Raw genomic sequence first — 21510 nt, forward strand, 5'->3', positions numbered from 1 at the left:
TAAGAAAACAACACTAGGGCCTACGTTGAAACTGCTGTCTCGATGGAACATGCGAGGAGCACGCTCGAGATTTTCGTCTTTATAACATCTGAGGTATAACTCGTCAGAATTCTTGTAACCACGGCAATGTTTTGTGGGCCATACTGCTGGAACACCAATAACTTGGACGTATGATCTTGATTTCACAATACAGAAACACAAATCTCAACAGTACACTGATATGGTCGTCCGATCGATGTGCACTGCTTCGAAACGTCCTTAGCTCATCCTTCCAGATTGTTTTCCGTAGTTTCACTTGCCGGTTTGATTCCCCATCGGTTTGTAACTCGGGAGTCTTTTTCGGCGACATGAATGAACCTAATCACGCATGTTTTCGTGCCTCATCCGTTGAGTTCTAATTCTCGAGATTACGACAAAAACCACCGCCCTTGTCATCAAGAGTTGTAAGTGCCGGAAATGGAAAGGTGTTCTTCCTTTTGTGTGCGAAGCCACAGAGATCAAAATTTTCCAAAGATGCGCCGAATTTGCGCACGCGTGAGGAAGCTAGTGTTTGAAGCGTTTCCCTCTTACGCCTGCGATATTTTTTTGATGAAAATTTTCCCTGTAAGTCACGGCAAAAAATGCAATATGGTTATTTCTGGTGGTCACCAGTTGGTTTTGGTGACGTACGTTACGCCGCCCGCGCAGGTCTAGCGGTTCTAGGCGCTCAGTCCGGAGCCGCGCGACTGCTACGGTCGCAGGTTCGAATCCTGCCTCGGGCATGGATGTGTGTGATTTCCTTAGGTTAGTTAGGTTTAAGTAGTTCTAAGTTCTAGGGGACTGATGACCTCAGATGTTAAGTCCCATAGTGCTCATAGCCATTTGAACCATTTGACGTACGTTACATCAAACCAGTGAATCGAGTGCCGAGGCCATTGTTATAATTCTCCTATCAAAACGGAGAAAAACTTTTATGTAAACATATACGCGAGGATCTGAGAGAAATGACCGGCAACTCAGTCTGAGGGAGGGTCTGCTTAGCGATACAATATGAATGACGAAAGAACACGAGAAGCGTTCTTTCGTTATACATTCGAACAATTCGTCGCCAACAAAATTACGGTTATCAACATAGAGTTTATCAGGCCCAATACTACTAAAGAAGTCACACATATACTGTTACAATAATACGCTGTATTTAAACCAGACAGAGTGTACATGGAACATGCATGCTTATGTTAAGGCAGCTGGACAACAGGTCTCCTTAATATGGCGAGAATAGTTGAGGATAGCTTTTTCATTTGTTTTGAGAAAAGGCTCCACAGATTTTAGTCGTTTAAGTAATCTTGGCTCGTTTGTAGAGTCTCTGGCAAAGTATGTATTTCTTTGGTTTTAAAGACAAAAGTATTTCACACAAAGAATGAAATGGAAATTCGTATTATTTACAGTTTTAACGTATTCCTATCGGAGTACAATTATTTTATGATTTATACTTGCACATGACTTCATGATGGTTGCATAAATACTTATGTCATATGTTCCTGCCTCTAATAACTTCACACGGAGCGACGATTAACTCAGAACACGTCTCTCGTGATGCGCAGTTTTGGTGCCGTCGCTCCCTAAAACGTTTGACTGACGACCAGAATAGAGGCGGCAGCTATTACGCATGACCCAGAAGCGGCGCCAGGCCGCCATTCGCCTGTTCGTTCACTCGCTAGCTCGCTGGCTGGCGTTGCCTCGGCGCGGCCTTCTCGGAAATAACAATAATAGCTTTTTGTGGAAGCCCGGCTCCTTGCACCGCGGTGGGGGAAAGCCGTGGCATGTTCTGCCGCCCCTCCCCTCCCCTCCCCGGCGCGCGCCGCTTCTCCGTACTCCCCCACCACGCCGGCCGCCAGTCGGCACACGCGGCTCGGCCAGCCTTCCCGAGCGCAGCGCGAGTAGCACTCGCTCAGTCGTACTCGTCGCGTCGCGGCCAACGCAAGCAACGGCGTGGAGCTAGCAGCAAGCAACAGGCGCCCGCCGATCGCTCGCCGCCGCCATGTCTGCGTGCGCTTTCACTTGTCGCTTCGTGCCGCCACGGTCCTTCCTCGACTGCAGCCCACTAGGAACATCTGAAGTGGTACGCAATCGACGTCGGATATGACGTGCTATTATTTCTCACCGCAAACTTCAATGAAAACGGGAACTATCTTGTCCACGCCTGTGCTCCGCGGATCATCTCAGCAGTGTGTCCTAGCGATGTGCCAGTGCAGTGTGTCATTGCCGAGCGCCGAACTTCGGTTTGGCATTGTGATTGTGATTCTACAGAAGTTACCAATTCCTGCCGTGTGCTGCTTTTCGTTGCACTAGCCTTCTCTCTGCGTAGAACAACTGTTGCAATTGCACAGTGAAAGTGGCGCAGGCATTGTTCTGATTAACAAGCTACTTTTCTCGTCGTCTTCGGCGATCGCCGCTACCGTCGAGTGCTGCATTCGCGATGGCTCTTTACCCATTTGTGAGTAGTGCACCTCTGCTGCTTTTAAAGTGCAAAGATTTCTGCGTTGGCTTAGCGAGTACGAGAACTCCGCTCCTTTCACACACGTCGGCAAAGCTTCTGACAATTTTCATTACCGTTTCGTAGCGTATATTCTTCAGATACTAGATGATAGCAACTGTGTAGAGATTAAGCATTGCTAGTTTCATTGCAGTGTTTTATGCTTATTTCTTTATGTGAGCCGTGTTCCTGTTAGAAACGGTCTTCGCGGTAGTGGCAGCGGGAAGCTATATTCTCGGTAAGAAGTTGCGACACACAGTTCTCGCGAGGTAGTGTTCTCGGTAGCGCTGGTTTCTAGATCTCAGAAATAGCAGCGGAAGTTTACACCGTTGCCGACGATAACTACGCCGTCGTGTCGCTTTTAATACAGGTCTCTGGGCTAGCATGTTTCTCGTGAGAGCCCATGTCATGCTAATGCTGGTAATTGGCCTTCCGTTCCATACCTCACGATGCTTCTGACCGGTGAGGAATGCAGACAGACCTCGCAGCTACGAAAGGAAAGCTCTCCAAAAGCTACTTCCACTTATCGTCGAACAACTCCCTTTTCTCACTCGGCTTCACTACCCCACGACAGCTGCATTAGTGAGAATCGCTTCTGGGTGTGCAGAACTCTGGCGGAAATGAGGATTATTCTCAGTTGGCAGCTGTGTCGGCATCAGCATCATGCATAACTGGCGCCCAGAAGTGGATCTTCATTTTCTCTTATTGTTGTGTGCCACTGTGGTATCACTGTTGTCTTTATCACCATCCCAAAACATTTTCTGACCGCCAGAAATTCCTTTACCCCTAAAGCGCTCAGAAATTGTACGTCCGTGATGTCTGTGGCGCTGTGCAAGTCTCGTTTCTGTTGTCGATAGTTCTGGTCATTGTTGCGTTTGGCGTACAGTTAAAATTTTCCTTGCTGAGGATAAGAGATAGAAAACACTTCGTTTTATAGTTTACTATTGCACTGGCTCAAAATGGCTCTGAGCACTATGGGACTCAACTGCTGTGGCCATAAGTCCCCTAGAACTTAGAACTACTTAAACCTAACTAACCTAAGGACATCACACACATCCATGCCCGAGGCAGGATTCGAACCTGCGACCGTAGCGGTCGTGCGGTTCCAGACTGTAGCGCCTTTAACCGCTCGGCCACTCCGGCCGGCTATTGCACTGGGAAGCAAGTTTTTTGGAAACGAAGTACTTGAAAGGCCACTTATTTAACTCATCTCACTGTCAATATTACGTACTATATTTTATACATGCCGCTTTTGAATGTCATTTACTTGCTAGTGAGTGCCCAGTGGATGAGGGAGCAAAGATCTTTTCCGGCTTCTGTTATAAATCGAGAATTCTACATTGTACATATGCAAGGCTATTTTTGTTCAATAGAATTAAGGCGCCGATGTTATTCACATACAATTTGAGTTCTTTGTTTTACAGGGATCATTTGTGATTTCATATATGTCTAGTGTTGTGTGCACTATTGCAACATTCATGATCTCGGCAGTTAGTGCGTGTGGTTACCCCTAGCTTTCTACATTAATACGGCGGAACCAACTAGGCAATACAGACACAAGTGAAAGTGACTTCTCTCCTCCATCCGCCCCCTCTTTCCCCCCTCCTTTTTTTTCTCGGATGTCAGTCTGGTAGCGGGGCGGCTGCGCCATTCAGTCGGCAGATATTGTTCAGTGATGATCTACCGTGCCTGCCTTCCTCGGCATGGCGTATAAGTTAAGCAAACGCGACACTTTCACCCATCGTTGGGGATAAGGCTACGTACGCCACATATCCGACGCTCGGTGTATTAATCTCAGTCAGTTCTGAGGTCGATACGGTTCCAATGAATCACGTCGTTGATAAGCCAAGAGTACATGATGAAATAAAATGAAATGTTTGTATGGGATGATGAAACATGTAGATGCCATTCATCTGAAACGTATTCTGTAAAATTTTGGGAGCGTATAATCTCAATCTCTTTTGTTTTTAGGTAATTACGTGCGCTATCTGCATTCTTACGTTAAAGGTTAATTACTGAGCATTCAGAGACGTATTGGCATTTTGTATTCTGCTTCGCCGCACCAATAGGCACGCGAACATTCTCGTCGACACTTCCGTCTCCACTGATGTGATCGCCGCCGTACTGTATGTCGTGGAACCACCTCCTCGTCCTCGATTTCCCGCATTCCGGGAGAAAGATTCAAGTTCGTCGTTAACCAATGTGTGTAGCACAGTTGCGCATTCTGTGTAGCCTCAATCAAGAATCCAATTGCCAGCGCTAAGGTCTTTTTTTAGTCTGTTTCCGATAACAGCCTAGGTACCTACGGATCAGAGCAGGGGTAACAGTTTTGTTCTCATCTAACAGAAGCGGTCAACTGGGTATATGAATATACCATGAAATATGGTAATTATTATATTGCACTGAAATTGCCTGAGGATAAAACGGGACGCAGCCAATTATTTGCCTAAACCAACTAATGAAAAACGTAGACCCGTAAGGTCAGTGTAGTATGCAATAATCGTTAATGTGGAATGTGGATTCGAATCCACGCGAACGCCAGCAAACAGCATCCGGTTGTGCTCGATTCTCTGGTGCTCACCCCTGATGTGCTGGTTGCCGATCTTTCAGTGAACCATCAAAGTAAGTTCGCGTGCTGTCCACTTCGGCGCTCGCAGTACAGAGAAGACTCGTTTGCCGTTTATCGGGCACTCCAGTCTTTATTATTATCATTTTTTTTATTAAGCGTGAGTTGCGTGCGCGGTGGTGTGCTAAGGGGAGAATGTAATGCTGCTAATTTACGGATATCGTAAGTGCTTATGTCATACTAGATATCCACAGCACAAAAGTGCCGGGAAAAATTGTTCGATACATCGGGTGGAAACGGGGTGAAAAGGCACAGGCATTTGTATGTTTTTATTAAGATGGAACAGCGCAGTAAACCTCGTAGAAAGTAAACAAGCGGGAATTTCTGTCCACTATGCTGATTAATTAAAATAAAAAAATACGCGAAAGATATGATCATCTCGTGACTTCCGCCTAAGGATGCTGTAGCAACTCTACAACGTACCACTGTTATTTCATAGAGCTTTTGATGCGGTGACTGAGCAAATAAAAAGAGTTTTTTCCTTGATCACGCTACCTTCTATCCCACAGAGTGTATGCTTTGTTTCTACATTACATTAAACGTACTTTATTGACATATTCGCATGTCACTGCAGCCGACAGGGACTGTGAGATTATAGAAGCTGTTAAAACGCGAAGCGGTTACCAACGTTAACCGTCTCCAGTTGCTAAGAAACTAACCTTTGTTGGGGCAGGGTTACTCATCTGTAATTAATGTCCTTCTAAATTTCCTCCTCGGCTGCATTGAGAAGTCGGCTAATGCAATAATCTGACCATACTGTAGTTATGGAAATATTTTGCATTATCGAACCTACGTGAAACCTCAACCTGGCATACCATTCTCTCCAATGGCAGCGATCGTCAAGGTTACTGCACGGATCGTAATGGAAGTATTTTCATGACGAACATTATTCCCGTCCAGTGAGGTCAATATTCTTGTCCTAACGCGCAATATTGCAAACTATCATGTGTTACGATTACTGTAAAAAAAAGGAGTCACGAACTACGATAGAGTTCTTAGTTTTTAACGTTTGTTTTCAACCAGTAAAAAGAATTTAATTTATGAAACTGCCCTTCCCATTTGGTTTCAGTGGCTAGAACTTCGGCTGATCAAATTCAAGAGTGGTAACACGTCCGTAGAATACAAGCGCTGACGACATCGAAAACCTGTACAACCAACACAATTGTGGCGCAAATTGACAGTGCCGTACTCAATTATCACCGATTGAAAGTTTACACACTCGCTGATACTGCAAAGATGTCCACTATATTTCACACGAAAATGCCGAAGCTTTCCGCTCGTCTGAAACTGCATCAATCTACAATAAAGTCATTCGAGTGAACATTGTTCAAAATAATTTAGACTTGTTCTCACGGTGCGTCGGCGATCGTCAAAGGGCCCTACTCAAAACGGTTCCATGAGAAGAGACATGTTCGCAGCTCGTGGTCCTGCGGTAGGGTTCTCGCTTCCCGCGCATGGAGTCCCGGGTTCCATTCCCGGCGGGGTCAGGGATTTTTTTGTCTCGTGATGACTGGGTGTTGTGTGTTCTTCATCATCATTGACTCGCAAGTCGCCGAAGTGGCGTCAACTAAAAAAGACTTCCAATACGACGGCCGAACTTCCCCGCATGGGGCCTCCCGGCCAACAATGCCATACGATCGTTTCAATTCATTTCATTTCAAAACAGAGATCTAAGTGTACCAGTTCTTGGACTCACAGATAATTCCCAAAGAGCAGGGTACCTGCAGCGAATTTTTCTTTTTAAATATATACACCATTGTCGGTGTCTACTGTCAAAATTATTTGCTTATAAAGTCGCCAATTGCTTTTTTTTTTTTTGTATTTGGCCATTGTAAAGTGGAACACTGCGGAAAATGTATGTTCCGCTAGACATGGCCCGAGAAATCGAGCGATTACATTTTAGCCGCAAGTCCACAGGACTGAAGGGCTAAATGGGTAGAGATTCACATCAGATGAAAAGATCGAAGTTGAGAGAACCGATCTGTTACTGGGTAATGGTACTGGCACTTAGGAGATTCGCTGAAATTATCAATTAAGTCTGTGCATAGCACTACTAGTAATACGCCATCATCTGTAACAGTGTTCTGTGTGACTCGCGTGTTTTCGAGATACAACTAACAAGGGGACCGCCGCCGATTTCGTCCACATTTTTTGTATATGCAGGGACTGGCCAGAAATGAAAGCGATGGAATTGGGAACTCCACATGACCAAGAGTTTAGAAGAAATAGCAGTTTTCGTGCGAGGCATGAGCTATTTGTGTTGTGTTGCGTTGCGCAGCCGAAGAGTACAGAACGGTAATCCGAGTGTCGTGACGTCGGCTCCCTACGCGGAAACCGTATTTTATTTATTTTCAGGTTTTACATTATTTATGCTGCAAGTAAACCGAAATAATGCTCAACGTATTGTATTTATTAATATTTTCATAAAAGGCGTGGAAAGGAAAGGCGTAGGAGAATTTCGGACCGAAAATAAATTTCCAGGAAGGTATGTGAGGAGGCGTACACGAAACCTTCGTTCGTAAAATTAGATTCTTTTATTACTTTACGGTTGATGAGCTATATACGGTGGGACAACATTCATCGTAACAACAGGGGGTGGGGGGGGGGCAGACTTTGAGGGCTGCTCGCAGGTCAAAATGAAGCTAGCGGAGTATTAAGTCCTGTGCGCTTTAATTACATTCACTTCCGGGAAAGCTATGTGCAGAGTCTTCGTGGACGCTGTAACTACACTTCCTTCTAGGAAATTATTTGCAATCCGAAATTTTCTTTTGCTTTTCTTTTACATTCCTTTGATGAAGATATAAATAAATTTAATACATTGGGCAATATTTCGGTTTGTTTGCTGTGTAAGTAATGCTAAAATTGAACATAAAAATAAAAACTCGCAGAGAGACTCGGACTAGCATGTACTCTGCCCGGTGCGCCAAGTTCTAAACGCTCGGCCATCTGGTGCTCCCGAGCACTGCAGTACCATAAATCTGGGCGAAATCGGCTATGACGAGTAAGGGGGCACTCTTATGAGATTTTCAAGGACGACACGTTTTTACGCGCTACATGTACCCGAGTTTAATTTAAACTGTGCCAAAAGACAAAATCACTCGCCGCCACGCACAGAACAACACTATTTCCGATCATTTTTGTTAAACGTCGGGAAATAGATGCTGTTGACATTTTCGGTCCTTTAACGAAATCTAAACATGGTCATTATTCTGCACTGTAAGTGCAGATTTGATTCGCCAGTGCGGAAGAGGAACGTTTTGTGACCGAATGAAAGTGAGGAAAACAGATATGACGCATAAAAAGATGAATGTCGTCCCTAAAAATCACGTCTTAAAACGACAATCCACACGCTGACCATTCCACCAACTCCCGTGTGTCCCGCCCTCCCCCCCTCCCCACCAGAAGAAGAGCGGGCTTGCATGCCCGACACGTTCGTCTTCATAGGCCTCTCTGGTGTCCAGGCGGTCGTACAGATAGCGAATACTGTCCTGGGCTACATTATGCCAAGCCTGCTCGACCTGTTCACGTAGTTCTCTAAGAGCTGTTGGTTGACGAGTCGCCCAAGTCTCTTCTCGTCCCATCACATCCCATACATATTCTGATTTTTACTTACGCTCACGAGACACAGTTACTTATATCGTGCTATACTCGTGACATACATCGCATATTGATGTGCTAATTATTTTCTTTCACTCTGGAGGATATGCACAGTAACAACATATGTAAAACCCACACTTCTTGTCCGCAGCTCGTCGTTGTGCGGTAGCGTTCTCGCTTCCCGCGCACGGGGTCCCGGGTTCGATTCCCGGCGGGGTCAGGGATTTTCTCTGCTTCGAGGTGACTGGGTGTTGTGTGTCTTTTATCATCATTGACTCGCAAGTCGCCAAAGTGGCGTCAGCTAAAAAGGACTTGCAATTCCGGCGACCGAACACCCCGCATGGGGTCTCCCGGTCAACAATGCCGTACGTTCATTTCATTTCATTGGTCTAAGGCGCCTTGCTACGGTTCGCGCGTCTACCCCCGTCGGAGGGTCGAGTTCTCGCTCGGGCATGTGTGTGTGTGTTGCCCTTAGCGTAAGTTAGGTTAAGTTAGATTAAGTAGTGTGTAAGCCTGGGGACCGATGATCTCAGCAGTTTGGTCCCACAGGAACTTGCCACCAAAAATCCAGAATTTCGCCTTCATGTGGGTGATTTTAGAGTGGTCCAGGTGCGTCAACTGCACCGGGCAAAGAGGCGTAGGTGTTATTCTGCGATATTCTAAAGTTTTATAGATGTGTTTCGTAAACCATTCTTGAAGATTAAACTTTTGCAAGTTAGCACAATGGTGAAGTAAAAAAGGTAATCAGCACTCCGAATTTAAGTTACACTTCTTTTTTATTACTTTTGTTGCAATATCACGCAACTCACAAGACATCACTTCACAATATAAAACATACTTTAAAATATCTTCCTCACTGTTAAAGTTCACATTTCATAAACTGACTACAATTTGCGTCTTTTCAACATGACGACGAAGACTTGACTCTCTAATAACCGCTTACGCGCCCAAAATCAGAGTTATTACAAGTACGTCAAAGATCATAGTGACAAAAGAAAGAATTCACATAAGAATAATATCATTGCAATATAAACATATCGATGTATCAAAGTACCTCTATATTAATGAAATCAAATCTGAATGTTGTCACAGAAGTATGTTAACTATTCTACAGAAACACAGTAAAATATTGCTGGTATCGAGAGGTTGAGGTGAACGCGCCCAAAATCAGAGTTACAAGTACGTCAAAGATCATAGTGACAAAAGAAAGAATTCACATAAGAATAATATCATTGCAATATAAACATATCGATGTATAGAAGTACCTCTACATTAATGAAATCAAATCTGAATGTTGTCACAGAAATATGTTAACTGCCGGCCGTAGTGGCCGTGCGGTTCTAGGCGCTACAGTCTGGAACCGAGCGACCGCTACGGTCGCAGGTTCGAATCCTGCCTCGGGCATGGATGTGTGTGATGTCCTTAGGTTAGTTAGGTTTAACTAGTTCTAAGTTCTAGGCGACTGATGACCTGAGAAGTTAAGTCGCATAGTGGTCAGACCCATTTGAAGCAAATATGTTAACTATCCTACAGAAACACAGTAAAATATTGCTGGTATCGAGAGGTTGAGGTGAACGCGCCGAAAATCAGAGTTACAAGTACGTCAAATATCATAGTGACAAAAGAAAGAATTCACATAAGAATAATACCATTGCAATATAAACATATCGATGTATCGAAGTACCTCTACATTAATGAAATCAAATCTGAATGTTGTCACAGAAATATGTCAACTGCCGGCCGGAGTGGCCGTGCGGTTCTAGGCGCTACAGTCAAGAACCGAGCGACCGCTACGGTCGCAGGTTCGAATCCTGCCTCGGGCATGGATGTGTGTGATGTCCTTAGGTTAGGTAGGTTTAATTAGTTCTAAGTTCTAGGCGACTGATGACCTGAGAAGTTAAGTCGCATAGTGGTCAGAGCCCTTTGAACCAAATATGTTAACTATCCTACAGAAACACAGCAAACTATTGCTGGTATCGAGAGGCTGAGATGAGGTGCCGTAATGGTTACGGAATTCAAGTACCATTACATGCTCGAATGGGCGGGGGGGAGGGGGGTCGACCTATGAATGGGCGGCTTTAGTTCCGGAACGCGTTGGACTCGAGATGGTGTGTCGTGTTGCTAGAGTAGGAGTACGATTAAGTCCCGCCTGCCGGATGCTGAGGGCGCGCTGTGTGGTGTGTCTGCAGGTGCGGCCGCGCTGGAATGGCGCGATGCTGACGAGCTGCCCCAACTGCCAGCAGCTGCTGGAGCTGCCGCCGGCGCCGCTGTGCCACCACCAGCTGCAGCAGTCGCGCGCGCTCGCAGCCATGGCCGGGGGCGGGCTCGTGTCGGTGGCGCCCCCGGCCGTCTTCCTGCAGCCCGCCCCCGCGGCGCCGCCCCCGGCCTCCGCCGCCGCCGCCGCCTCCAAGGACTCGTCGTCCTCGCCCTCCTGCTCCCCGCAGCCGTCGCCGTCGGTGCCGCTGACGTTCGCGTGGACGCCGCTGCCCTGGGCGCCGCCCATCCCCGTGGTGGTCGCAGCCGCCGCCCCCGTGCTGCCGCCCGCCCCCGCGCCGCCGGCTGCCACCGCCCTGCCCGCGGCGCCGCGACCCTCCACGGTGAGTTACTCGTACCAGTATACTGGTCAATACACCATTTCTGACATGTTGTTGTTGTTATTGTGGCCTTCAGTCCCGAGACTGGTTTGATGAAGCTCTCCATGCTACTCCATCCTGTACAAGCTTCTTCATCTCCCAGTACCTACTGCAGCCTACATCCTTCTGAATCTGCTTAGTGTATTCACCTCTTGGTATCGCCCTACAATTTTTCCCCTCCACGCTGCCCTCCAGTACTAAATTGGTGATCCCTTGATGCCTCAGAACATCTCCTACCAACCGATTCCTTCTTCTACTCAAGTTGTGCCACAAGCTCCTCTTCTCCCCAATTCTGTTCAGTACCTCCTCATTAGTTATGTGATCTACCCATCTAATCTTCAGCATTCTTCTGTAGCACCACATTTCGAAAGCTTCTATTTTCTTCTTCTCCAAACTATTTATCGTCCATGTTTCACTTCCATACATCGCTACACTCCATACAAATACTTTCAGAAATGACTTCCTGACACTTAAATCTATACTCGATGTTAACAAATTTTTCTTCTTCAGAAACGTTTTCCTTGCCATTGCCAGTCTACATTTCATATCCTCTCTACTTCGACCATCATCAGTTATTTTGCCCCCCAAATATAACTACTTTAAGTGTCTCATTTCCTAATCTAATTCCCTCAGCATCACCCGACTTAATTCGACTACATTCCATTATCATCTTTTTGCTTTTGTTGATGTTCATCTTATACCCTCCTTTCAAGACACTGTCCATTCCGTTCAACTGCTCTTCCAAGTCCTTTGCTGTCTCTGACAGAATTACAATGTCATCGGCGAACCTCAAAGTTTTTATTTCTTCTCCATGGATTTTAATACCTACTCCGAACTTTTCTTTTGTTTCCTTTATTGCTTTGCTCAATATACAGATTGAATAACATCGGGGATACCCCACTTTTCTCGACTCAGCCTCATGTGGCCAAACAAGAGGCGGCTTATACAGATATCTAATTAACGAGAGAACCTTAGATGTTCGATTTTCTTCGCACTTATAGAGTTTGAAGCTCGGTGACTAGGAATCAGTTTTCTAAAACAGTAGGACGCAGTTTTAACAAAACGTGAAAAAAATTTTCCTCGGTAGATCAAGTTTTTCCAAGCACTACTAACAAGGGAACCTCCCCATCGCACCCCCCTCAGATTTAGTTATAAGTTGGCACAGTGGATAGGCCTTGAAAAACTGAACACAGATCAATCGAAAAAACGGGAAAAAGTGTGGAACTATGAAAAAAATAAGCAAAATATTCAAACTGAGTAGTCCACGCGCAAGATAGGCAACATCAAGGAACGTCTGAACTCAGGAGCGCCGTCGTCTCGTGGTTAGCGTGAGCAGCTGCGGAACAAAAGGTCCTTGGTTCAAGTCTTTCCTTTTCGAAGGAAATTTAATGCGGTTATATTTTTTACTGGGCTATGTTTTCGCCAGAGGCTGTAGTTTTCGAATTATTCAAGAAAAATGTGCAAAAGTCACCGTCAGATGTGTTTTCCTTCAATAACTCGAAAACTGTGATCTCTGGCGAAAATGTGTCGTAGTACAAAATTTTACTACATTAGATTTTCTTCAGAAAGGTACTCTGTTTGTAGGATTAATAGTTTGTGCATGTAGCAAACAAGAGAATATGAAAATCTTGGTTTTTGAAGGCATAGTGTATAGCATAAAACCCATAGGTAGTGGCAACTGAATCTCCCTGTGTGTTGAATCTCACCAGATTATATTTTCTATTTGAAATTTCGAAGCATTTTTCAAAAATTTTAATTTAGTATGAATACTCACATGTTTATTAATTACTAATTAAAAACAAATGACGTAATTTTTATTAGAAAAATATTATTGATTATTTCGTCATGTAACCATAATGCATTATGCAAATCTCTATCAGCTTTTAATTTATTTTAATACGCCTAGTAATTATAAATGTCTTATACCTATCATTGCTTGGAAATCACCTAATCTTCAAAGGCAATTTTTTCAAGTTTTATGAGAAATGTGCAATACTCCATTCAGAAACTGATGCCCAGGCATTGTGCTTAAAATCCTCTGAGTATGAAGGAAATGAAAGAGGGCACAGCAGTCTTTGAGGTCCCCTTGTAAGTCATAACGCCCACAGTATTTAATAATGTGAAGTGGATTTTTTTGTAACACTTGTAAAAAAGGGAATACACTGAGGTGAAAAAAGTCATGGGATAGAGATATGCACAAACACACACACACACACACACACACACACACACACACACACACACACACATACACAATTGGTATCATATTTATAATTTCATAGGTGTCATACCAAATAACGAACGTCTGTCATTTAATCAGTTTCACTCTTCGACCACTACCATCACTTGCTTAAATGAGTTTGTAAAACTTCTTAAAAAACTGCAGCACAATCTCAGTGCTGGGCCTGGCCCACTTCCCTGTATGTATATAATTGATATATGTGAAATAATATAATAGACTTTATATGATTTTGTACATGTTGGACTGCGTGAGGTGGTACACTGGTTAGCACATTGGACTCGCATTCAGGAGGATGACGGTTGAAACCTGCACTCGCCATTCCGATTTAGATTTGTTGGATTTCCCTAAATCACTTCAGGCAAATTCTAGGATGGTTCCTTTGACAGGGCATGGCCAATTTCCTTCCCTGATCAGACGGGACTAATGACCTCGCTCGGTCCTGTCCCACAATCAGCCAACCTACCAACCGTACTTGTTGTGACTGAGAAGGAACTGTACTTGAAATTGGTAGAAAAATAAAAATTACAGCTTTCATAAAGTAACTTAGATTTGTATCTTTATCCTGCAAACAGTAAAATGGACTACGAAACACTAATTGTGACGAGTTACATTATATCGCCTTACTCACTATTGCCTACTATTGCAGGTTCAGCAGCCGTCATCAGATGTGGACCTGGTCCGCCTGGCTGCTACACAGGCAGCACTGCGCGCCTCAGGCTGGTACTACGAGGGCCTGTCGTGGCAGCAGTCAGCAGAGCTGCTGCGTGCCTCACAGCCCGGGACGTTCCTAGTACGCGACTCATCAGACGCTCGATTCCTCTTCTCGTTGAGTGTGCAGACAGAGCGTGGCCCGACATCAGTCCGACTGCACTATGTCGCGGGCCAGTTTCGGCTCGATTCCGAGGCACGACTCACTGCCAGCATGCCACTCTTCAACTGCGTCGTCGCATTGGTCGAGCATTACGTTGCCGAGTCGCAGAGGCGGGCCTCCTCCCAGCACCGCGATTGTGCTGCAGGTATGTGGAGCGACTGCACGTTCTCGAGAAATAAATGGGATACGAGTTGCCCGAGTCACCGTCTTTATTTGTACGTCAACTCTTTTGTTCTCTCTTTGTATCACTTCCTTATTATGTAACTGTTAGTAATTAATTTTATGGCACAACCTGCCTTTCTTAAGTAATTGCAATATGGCAAGCTGTAAATGTGGCCCTGTGCCATGTGGAAGATTTAAGCACATTCTATTTGTGTGACAGTGTGCTGTCGTTCTGTGACAATCATTGTAAAGATCTTCCACGAAAAGAAAGGGGCTTACATTCAAGAATGCCAACACTATCATATTGTGTAGGGATATTTGCCTTGTGGTCACAAGTACAATGAGAAATCAGCTGGTCTGAGTCCTGATCGTAACTTGGCCCTAGGATTTTGTCTTCTCCACTTACCGGGACTTTTACACTCTGATAACAGTGCACTGTAGCTTGGATTTCAAGACCACAGTATAGGTCTGCGCATAAATGTAAGTGGAGAAATTTCTCAGTTCGAGGGGAGGCGGTGACATAACATGGCTATTCTTCCATTGATTTAAAACAATGGAATATCCAGGATGAAATAATGACAGTGATATGGAAAGGATTGTTACTCATCATTTAGAGGAGACATTGTGTTGCAGACAATACACACATAACCACTGTCTCTGGGTACTGAGGCCAGACTGCATATACACGTGCGTCAGTGGCCAAAGACAGTGGTCCCATGTGTATGAGTTATGCTTGTGTGCATGTGAGGGTGTGTTTTCTACTTTAGAAGAAGGTCTTGAGGCCAAAAGATCAAATGTATTGCAGTCTTTTTGTTGTACCCCTCTGTAACTAAACACATTCTTTGATTTAAGCATTTTTCTTTTTCCCATACAAAGATATAATAAAAAGATGGTTATCAATTTTCAGCAAAAGCCTATACTGTTGTAAACTAGTATATCTGTACCTATACCTGCAGAGCTACTCTTACTTTTAAAAAAATCTTTCTTGTGTGCTGTTGAGAACAAGAAATGTTACTTAGTTCTCACAGAAAACTAGAAAGATATTAATCAAAAAGCTCTAATAAACAATAGTGTCAATAGAATTAGAAATATTTGTTGGTGCATAAGTTCATAATGTTTTTCCATAAGTTTAATAAACACAACTGATACACATAACAGAGACATCAATAATCTATTCTCCTTCACTGTTTACAATAGTTGGCAATGGTGGGGTAATTTTTCGATTCCACAACTGTAGAAATCAGTCAGGCAAAGAACTTGTTGAGTCATGTTCAGAGCATTTTCATCTGGAAAGAAAGTTCCTTCAAGTTTGTTTGAGAATGGGAAAGGTGAAAATCAGAGGGTGCAAGATCAGATGAATAAGGTGCACGATGAATGACTTCCCAACCCAACTCCTGTGTAGTGTTTTTTTCTGTCTTGCAAAATGCAGGTGGGTGTTATCATGGAGTAGCGTCACTTCATACAGTCTGCCTGGTTATTGTCCTTGGATTACATTTGCAAGATGTCTCAGTTTTTGATAATCAATGTCAGTAGTGATGGTTACACCTTGGGGAAGCAATTTGTAGTTCACTAGACTGTGGATGTGCGCAGGTCTTTGTAAGAGAGTTGTTGCTTCATTTGGGCTCAATAATTCTTTTCTTTTTCTTATCTTGGCATAAAGACAGCATTTTTTGTCATCGGTAATGACACAGGATGGGAATAGTCAGTGTTGTTCATGAGCCAACTGATACGAGCAAGCAGAGGTGCATAAATGGTCACCTGCTGATTTTTGTGATATTGGCTTAGAGAATGTGGTACTCATACACCTGATTTTTTACCTTTCTCACTGAATGCAAATGTCGTACGATGGTGCAATGAACATAGTTCATCGCAACTGCCAATTCTCTAGTACACTGACGTGGATCATTGTGGATTAATGTGTTTAAATGATCTTCATCAAACTCTGAAGATGTTCCTGAGCATAGAGAACCACTAATGTCAAAAATGATGCTTCTTAAAATGAGAAAACCATGCTCTTGCCATGTTGTGTCCAATGGCATTACCCCCTTACATGGTGCAGATGTCTCTGGCTGCCTCTGCTGCTGTCAACTCTCTACTGAAATCGAACAGAACATATTGGAAATGTTCCAATTTCTCGATTAGGCACTCTATTTTCTAGTATCCACAGCTCCACTCACTATCTCTGAACACATGACAGAATGATAATATGTAAACTTGAATAACAACTACAAATAATGATAATTGATAAATAAAATCATAGCAACCAGAATACCAACATTCAAAACAAAAATGCTATGAACTTATGCCAAAACTAATATTTTCAAATACTTCTGGAAATGAATTAGAATGGTAAAGTAAATTTGATCTGTCGAATTCTTTACAAAATGTTGACAAATGTAAGGCAGCAAAATATTGATAGCATTTAACTTGTGCACACCAGAGGAAGGCACAAATATTAATTAATATTCTTTTGTTTCACAGGAGGCAAAGAGCAGGTGTGGGTGGATGCGCATGGCCAGATGTATTCACCAATTGTACTGACTCGTCCACTCTATCGACAAGGGCACCCACCAAGTTTGCAGCACTGTGCCAGGCTGGCTGTGAATCGTGTACTAAATGGACGACGCCCCACACATCTCCCATTGCCGTTAACATTAAAGGAATATCTCAGCGAATACCCTTACAAACATTGATGTATCAGAACAAGAAGCTGGTTGAAATCTTCTGTGAAGATTTATCCAGAACTTCAGTTATATGGGAGCAATTTTGTTATTGAAAAATTATGTAGAATAGAGATGAACTGTCAGTCTTTTCAAAAAGGACACACAAATATTTATGACTATGTATCTTCCAAAATTCTGCTGTTCACAAAAGAGGATATTGAATGTGTAAGTGCCAGTGTGGTCTCACTCTAAAAGTAATGTTATAATTGCTATTTGTCAGACTTATACTTATAAAAGAATCTATGAATCAGAATTCTCATTTCTAGTAATGTCAGAACTGAAATTACAACTTTATTCCACAAAACTCTTGAATTTTTATTTCCTAGCAGTACTAATCAACACACTTGAGTTCTCTGCATTATTTCTCTTAAGATTATTTGTAGTGCACCTGTGGTGGATAATAATATGATCAGTGATAATCAAATTTTAAAAGTGTGACTTACTTCTTACGGAAAAGCAAATGAGATGAAACTGTTTGCTGCACAAAGTGAGCCTCTAAATTAAAAGTGGACAGTTCTAAACAACATTAAAAGACAACATCCAGTTGAATAGAAAGCCTGTACAGAATCTTTCTCATATTGTTGAGAGTTCTGTTCAAATTATATTACCAGGAAAAAGTGTCCTGTCCAGACTGCAATTGGCAAGTTATGTTGTTTCTCATTGTTATGATTTTCATTTTGATGTCTGTGATGTTTGGGAAGCTTAAAGGATGTGTGTAGACAATTTATTTTTGGAAGACAACTATCTCTGATGTTTTTATTAACTGAAACCTTAACACCATCAGTTTTGGTACTTTATTTGCAAGGTAAAAATAGTAATTCTTTTGGATACTGTTCTTATTTGCGCGTGACAAAATTGTGTAACAAAACTCTGCTGTTTAATGATTTTTGTGTGCACTGGTATTGTGTTCCTGAAAGACAATTATTGCATGTGTAAATTTTGTGAAGTTCATCCTGGAGCAAGCAATATTTGTCTCATAAGACAGTTGTTTTATGTAAGAAAGTTGTTCTTTGCTCTGCAGGATGGAGAAGAATATCGTAATGGTGATAGACACAGGCATATGCAAGCTGTTCCGTTCTCCTTTAGCTGCAACAGGCAAACCACATGCATAACAGGAGAGCACCAAGTTATGCACTACTCAAAACAGTTTCACTTATTTTGTACTAAAATAAACAAAGTTACAGCATAATCAAATGAAGCATGTGCCTTTTAAAAAGGGGAGCACAGTACCTTGTTGTGCTTAAGAGAGAGAGTCAGACAATGTGTCTAACATACTCTGGGCAAATAAAACATAGAATTAAGCATAAATTATACTTGGCTGTATTATTTTCCTGTAGAAGGAATGTGAAAGAATAAGAAAAGAGAACCCTAAAGAGCATTTGCATCTCCAGTAGTTCGAAAATGCAACGTTGAACTTTCAGGCACAAACTTCATTTTTTTGGACTGTATTATACAGTTACACACATGTATACTGTCATAAACAAAGAGAACCATATCAGATACAGTAAGCAACTGAGGTTCCTATACATCTGTAATAGTATTATGGAACTAAAAAGCAGAAAATGTGAAACAGATGATAAACATGCACAAATGTTTCATTGGCCATCGCTTGATTTGTACCAGTTGTATTCATTCAATACAATGAGTTGTAAACAGCATATATAATAAGATTTGTTCACAAAGGTGCCTCCTGTATGGTAGTGTATGCTGGGATACTACAATTCTGACACAGTATTAAACCTCATGTTCTTTGCAATAGTATTGAGTTTTTGTTTAAAAAAAACCATAGTGGCAGGTACAAAATGAAATTGTCATAAACAATTAAATAGTAGTGTCAGGCAAACGTATTTGTTCCCATGATTTGCTTACTCACAAGAGTAGAATCAAAGTGTCTGCTGGATAAAAAGACTCAAGATGTAAGTTCCTAATAGGAACCATAATGGGCTTCCAGTATAACATTCTTGGTCATGTCAAAATATTATAATATATGTACACCATACAAAAAGTGTCTGATGTAATATGAATCAGTTGACAATATTATTTGGTGATTAATTTCACATTTTTCAGGTATAAAATGAAAATGGTTTTGTAATTCATATATATTGTAATGGGTCTGGATTATCTATTTGTTTCTTTTAAGAAAAATGTAAATATTTTCTAACAGACATGCAGTGTTTCTCTGATTTACTGAAACAATACCTAAATGTACTGTTGCACCCACATCATATAGTTGTCGTTTGACATATACACTTTTATTAGTGAAATTTTTAACTTACTTTCAGACATCTAAATAGAAGGTGTGCTGCAGTTTATAACTTGGTATGTTATGCTGATTATCTTTTCTGATAAACATAATGTATAACTTAAGCAATCCTCAGCAGCGTGAGTAGGGTGCCTGTATGATGAAGGATGTCTAGCCCATCAAGTGAAAAAAGGCAGGAGAGATACCCTCACCATTGTTACACTTTATGAGTTATTACATCAAATTTTATTACATAAGTCATGTTGCTATAAATTTGATAGCATTCAAATAAATTTATCATTACAGTTCAGTTAAGATATTTGAGGTGACTGATATTGTTGGGTATGTTATTGTTTTTCTCCCACTGATATGTCTGTTAGAAAATTCAGTCATCAATTCCCAGACCTTAATGTGAAGCAAAGGAACCATTTCAGCTCATGTATTCTACCAGTGTATTTCAGCTTAAGTTGCTACCACCTCAAAGAACATATTAGTCCTCATTTGTATGATAGTTCATTGCCATTAATTCACACAAATTTGATGTCTTTCAATTTATGCCTGTTTGATTATATAAATTATTATACTATTTATTCAGCTCATAGTGTTGTTATTTACCTTTTGTTCCCATATGCTATGTTTATTGATGATCATAAAAGTACATGTATTCTGTCACAGTATCTTCCCTTGTAATTATCAAAATTTGAAAACGTATTAATGATTCGCACAGCCAAGTAGTGCTCAAAAAAGGATGTGCTTGCAGCCTGGTTATATGTGGATCTAATATATTGTTTAGGGCTTCCAAAAAAACCACTCATATCTATTAAAGGAAAACTGGTGTCACAAATGAATGGCATGAAGGATACTAATACAAAGTTGCTCAGCTGATAATGACAAGAATAGTATAACACTGATTTCATTAATTTTGAACTTTCCAAATTGTGCTGACAGAAAGGTTTGTTCATACATCCAGGGCTGTTTCAAGGATATTTTTCCACACAAGTGAAGTATCATTTGACATCGTCCCCCTCAGTTCCTTGGACATCTAATCATTGTCTGATGGCACAAATATAATAATACCCCTCCAAAGCTGAATGGCAGTGTTAAACCTGTGGATCTTAGTTTGATTACTGGTAACAACACCGTTTTACACTGACACACCCATCACTGAAATGGCATCAGATGAAAATATTTACAACAAGCTGTGAGCAACACAGGATTCATTATGTATTTTTCTTTTAAACATTGCAATAACTTTGTTATATATACAGGCTGGATCACAATTAACAGCAAAAGCAGACATGGGTAAAAATATATGGCAGAAGATGCAAGGAAGTTCAGTAAATATGGGTCCACAGTCAAGGCTTTTATGAGGTAATTTCAAATATTTGTTTATGAGCCCACTGGATTTAGTATGAAATAGTATTCTATTTATGACAAATGTTTTAAAATGTATTCACTCCCCTTCTATTTATGTTCAGATCCCATCCATGGCCTACCTTACTTGCACAATGGCAAGATATGTTGTACGCACACGATGGGGCATAGATATGTTATCTGTTGATATAAGATGAATTCTAAATCACCTATATAGTCCAAGATAGATGTCAAGGTTGGTCTCAGAGCTCATCTGAACTTAGTCCTCAGGGTTTTTCTGCCTTAGGCCATCTCAAAAGTGAGTGCACAACACTTCAGTTGAATTATGGAGCACCAAATTGTATAGTCTTGTCAAGATTTATGAGGTGATCTGTTTTCTGTTTGGAAGAATTCATAACTCGCAGCAGAGACGAGCAGTAGGCATCCAAATGCAAGGATGACACATGGAACATTACCTGTAACTGGCACAAGTCTGCTGTAAATTGTAACATGTAATGTGCTGAAGTAGTATAATATTTCTTGTTA

The 21510-nt window shown here is 42.1% G+C and overlaps 1 protein-coding gene across 1 annotated transcript; it reads left to right on the plus strand.

Moving 5' to 3' along the window:
* Positions 1-11146: 11146 nt before the first annotated feature.
* Positions 11147-20206, plus strand: LOC126092907 (suppressor of cytokine signaling 2-like; the record flags this gene model as incomplete). The annotated part of the gene is made up of 3 exons (XM_049908637.1): positions 11147-11335; positions 14260-14629; positions 17128-20206. Coding segments are annotated over 3 exons (771 nt in total), but the record flags the coding sequence as incomplete, so codon positions are not given.
* Positions 20207-21510: the final 1304 nt, after the last annotated feature.

Source organism: Schistocerca cancellata, chromosome 7 (genome assembly GCF_023864275.1).
Source record: "Schistocerca cancellata isolate TAMUIC-IGC-003103 chromosome 7, iqSchCanc2.1, whole genome shotgun sequence".
In the NCBI taxonomy this organism is placed as follows: domain Eukaryota; kingdom Metazoa; phylum Arthropoda; class Insecta; order Orthoptera; family Acrididae; genus Schistocerca; species Schistocerca cancellata.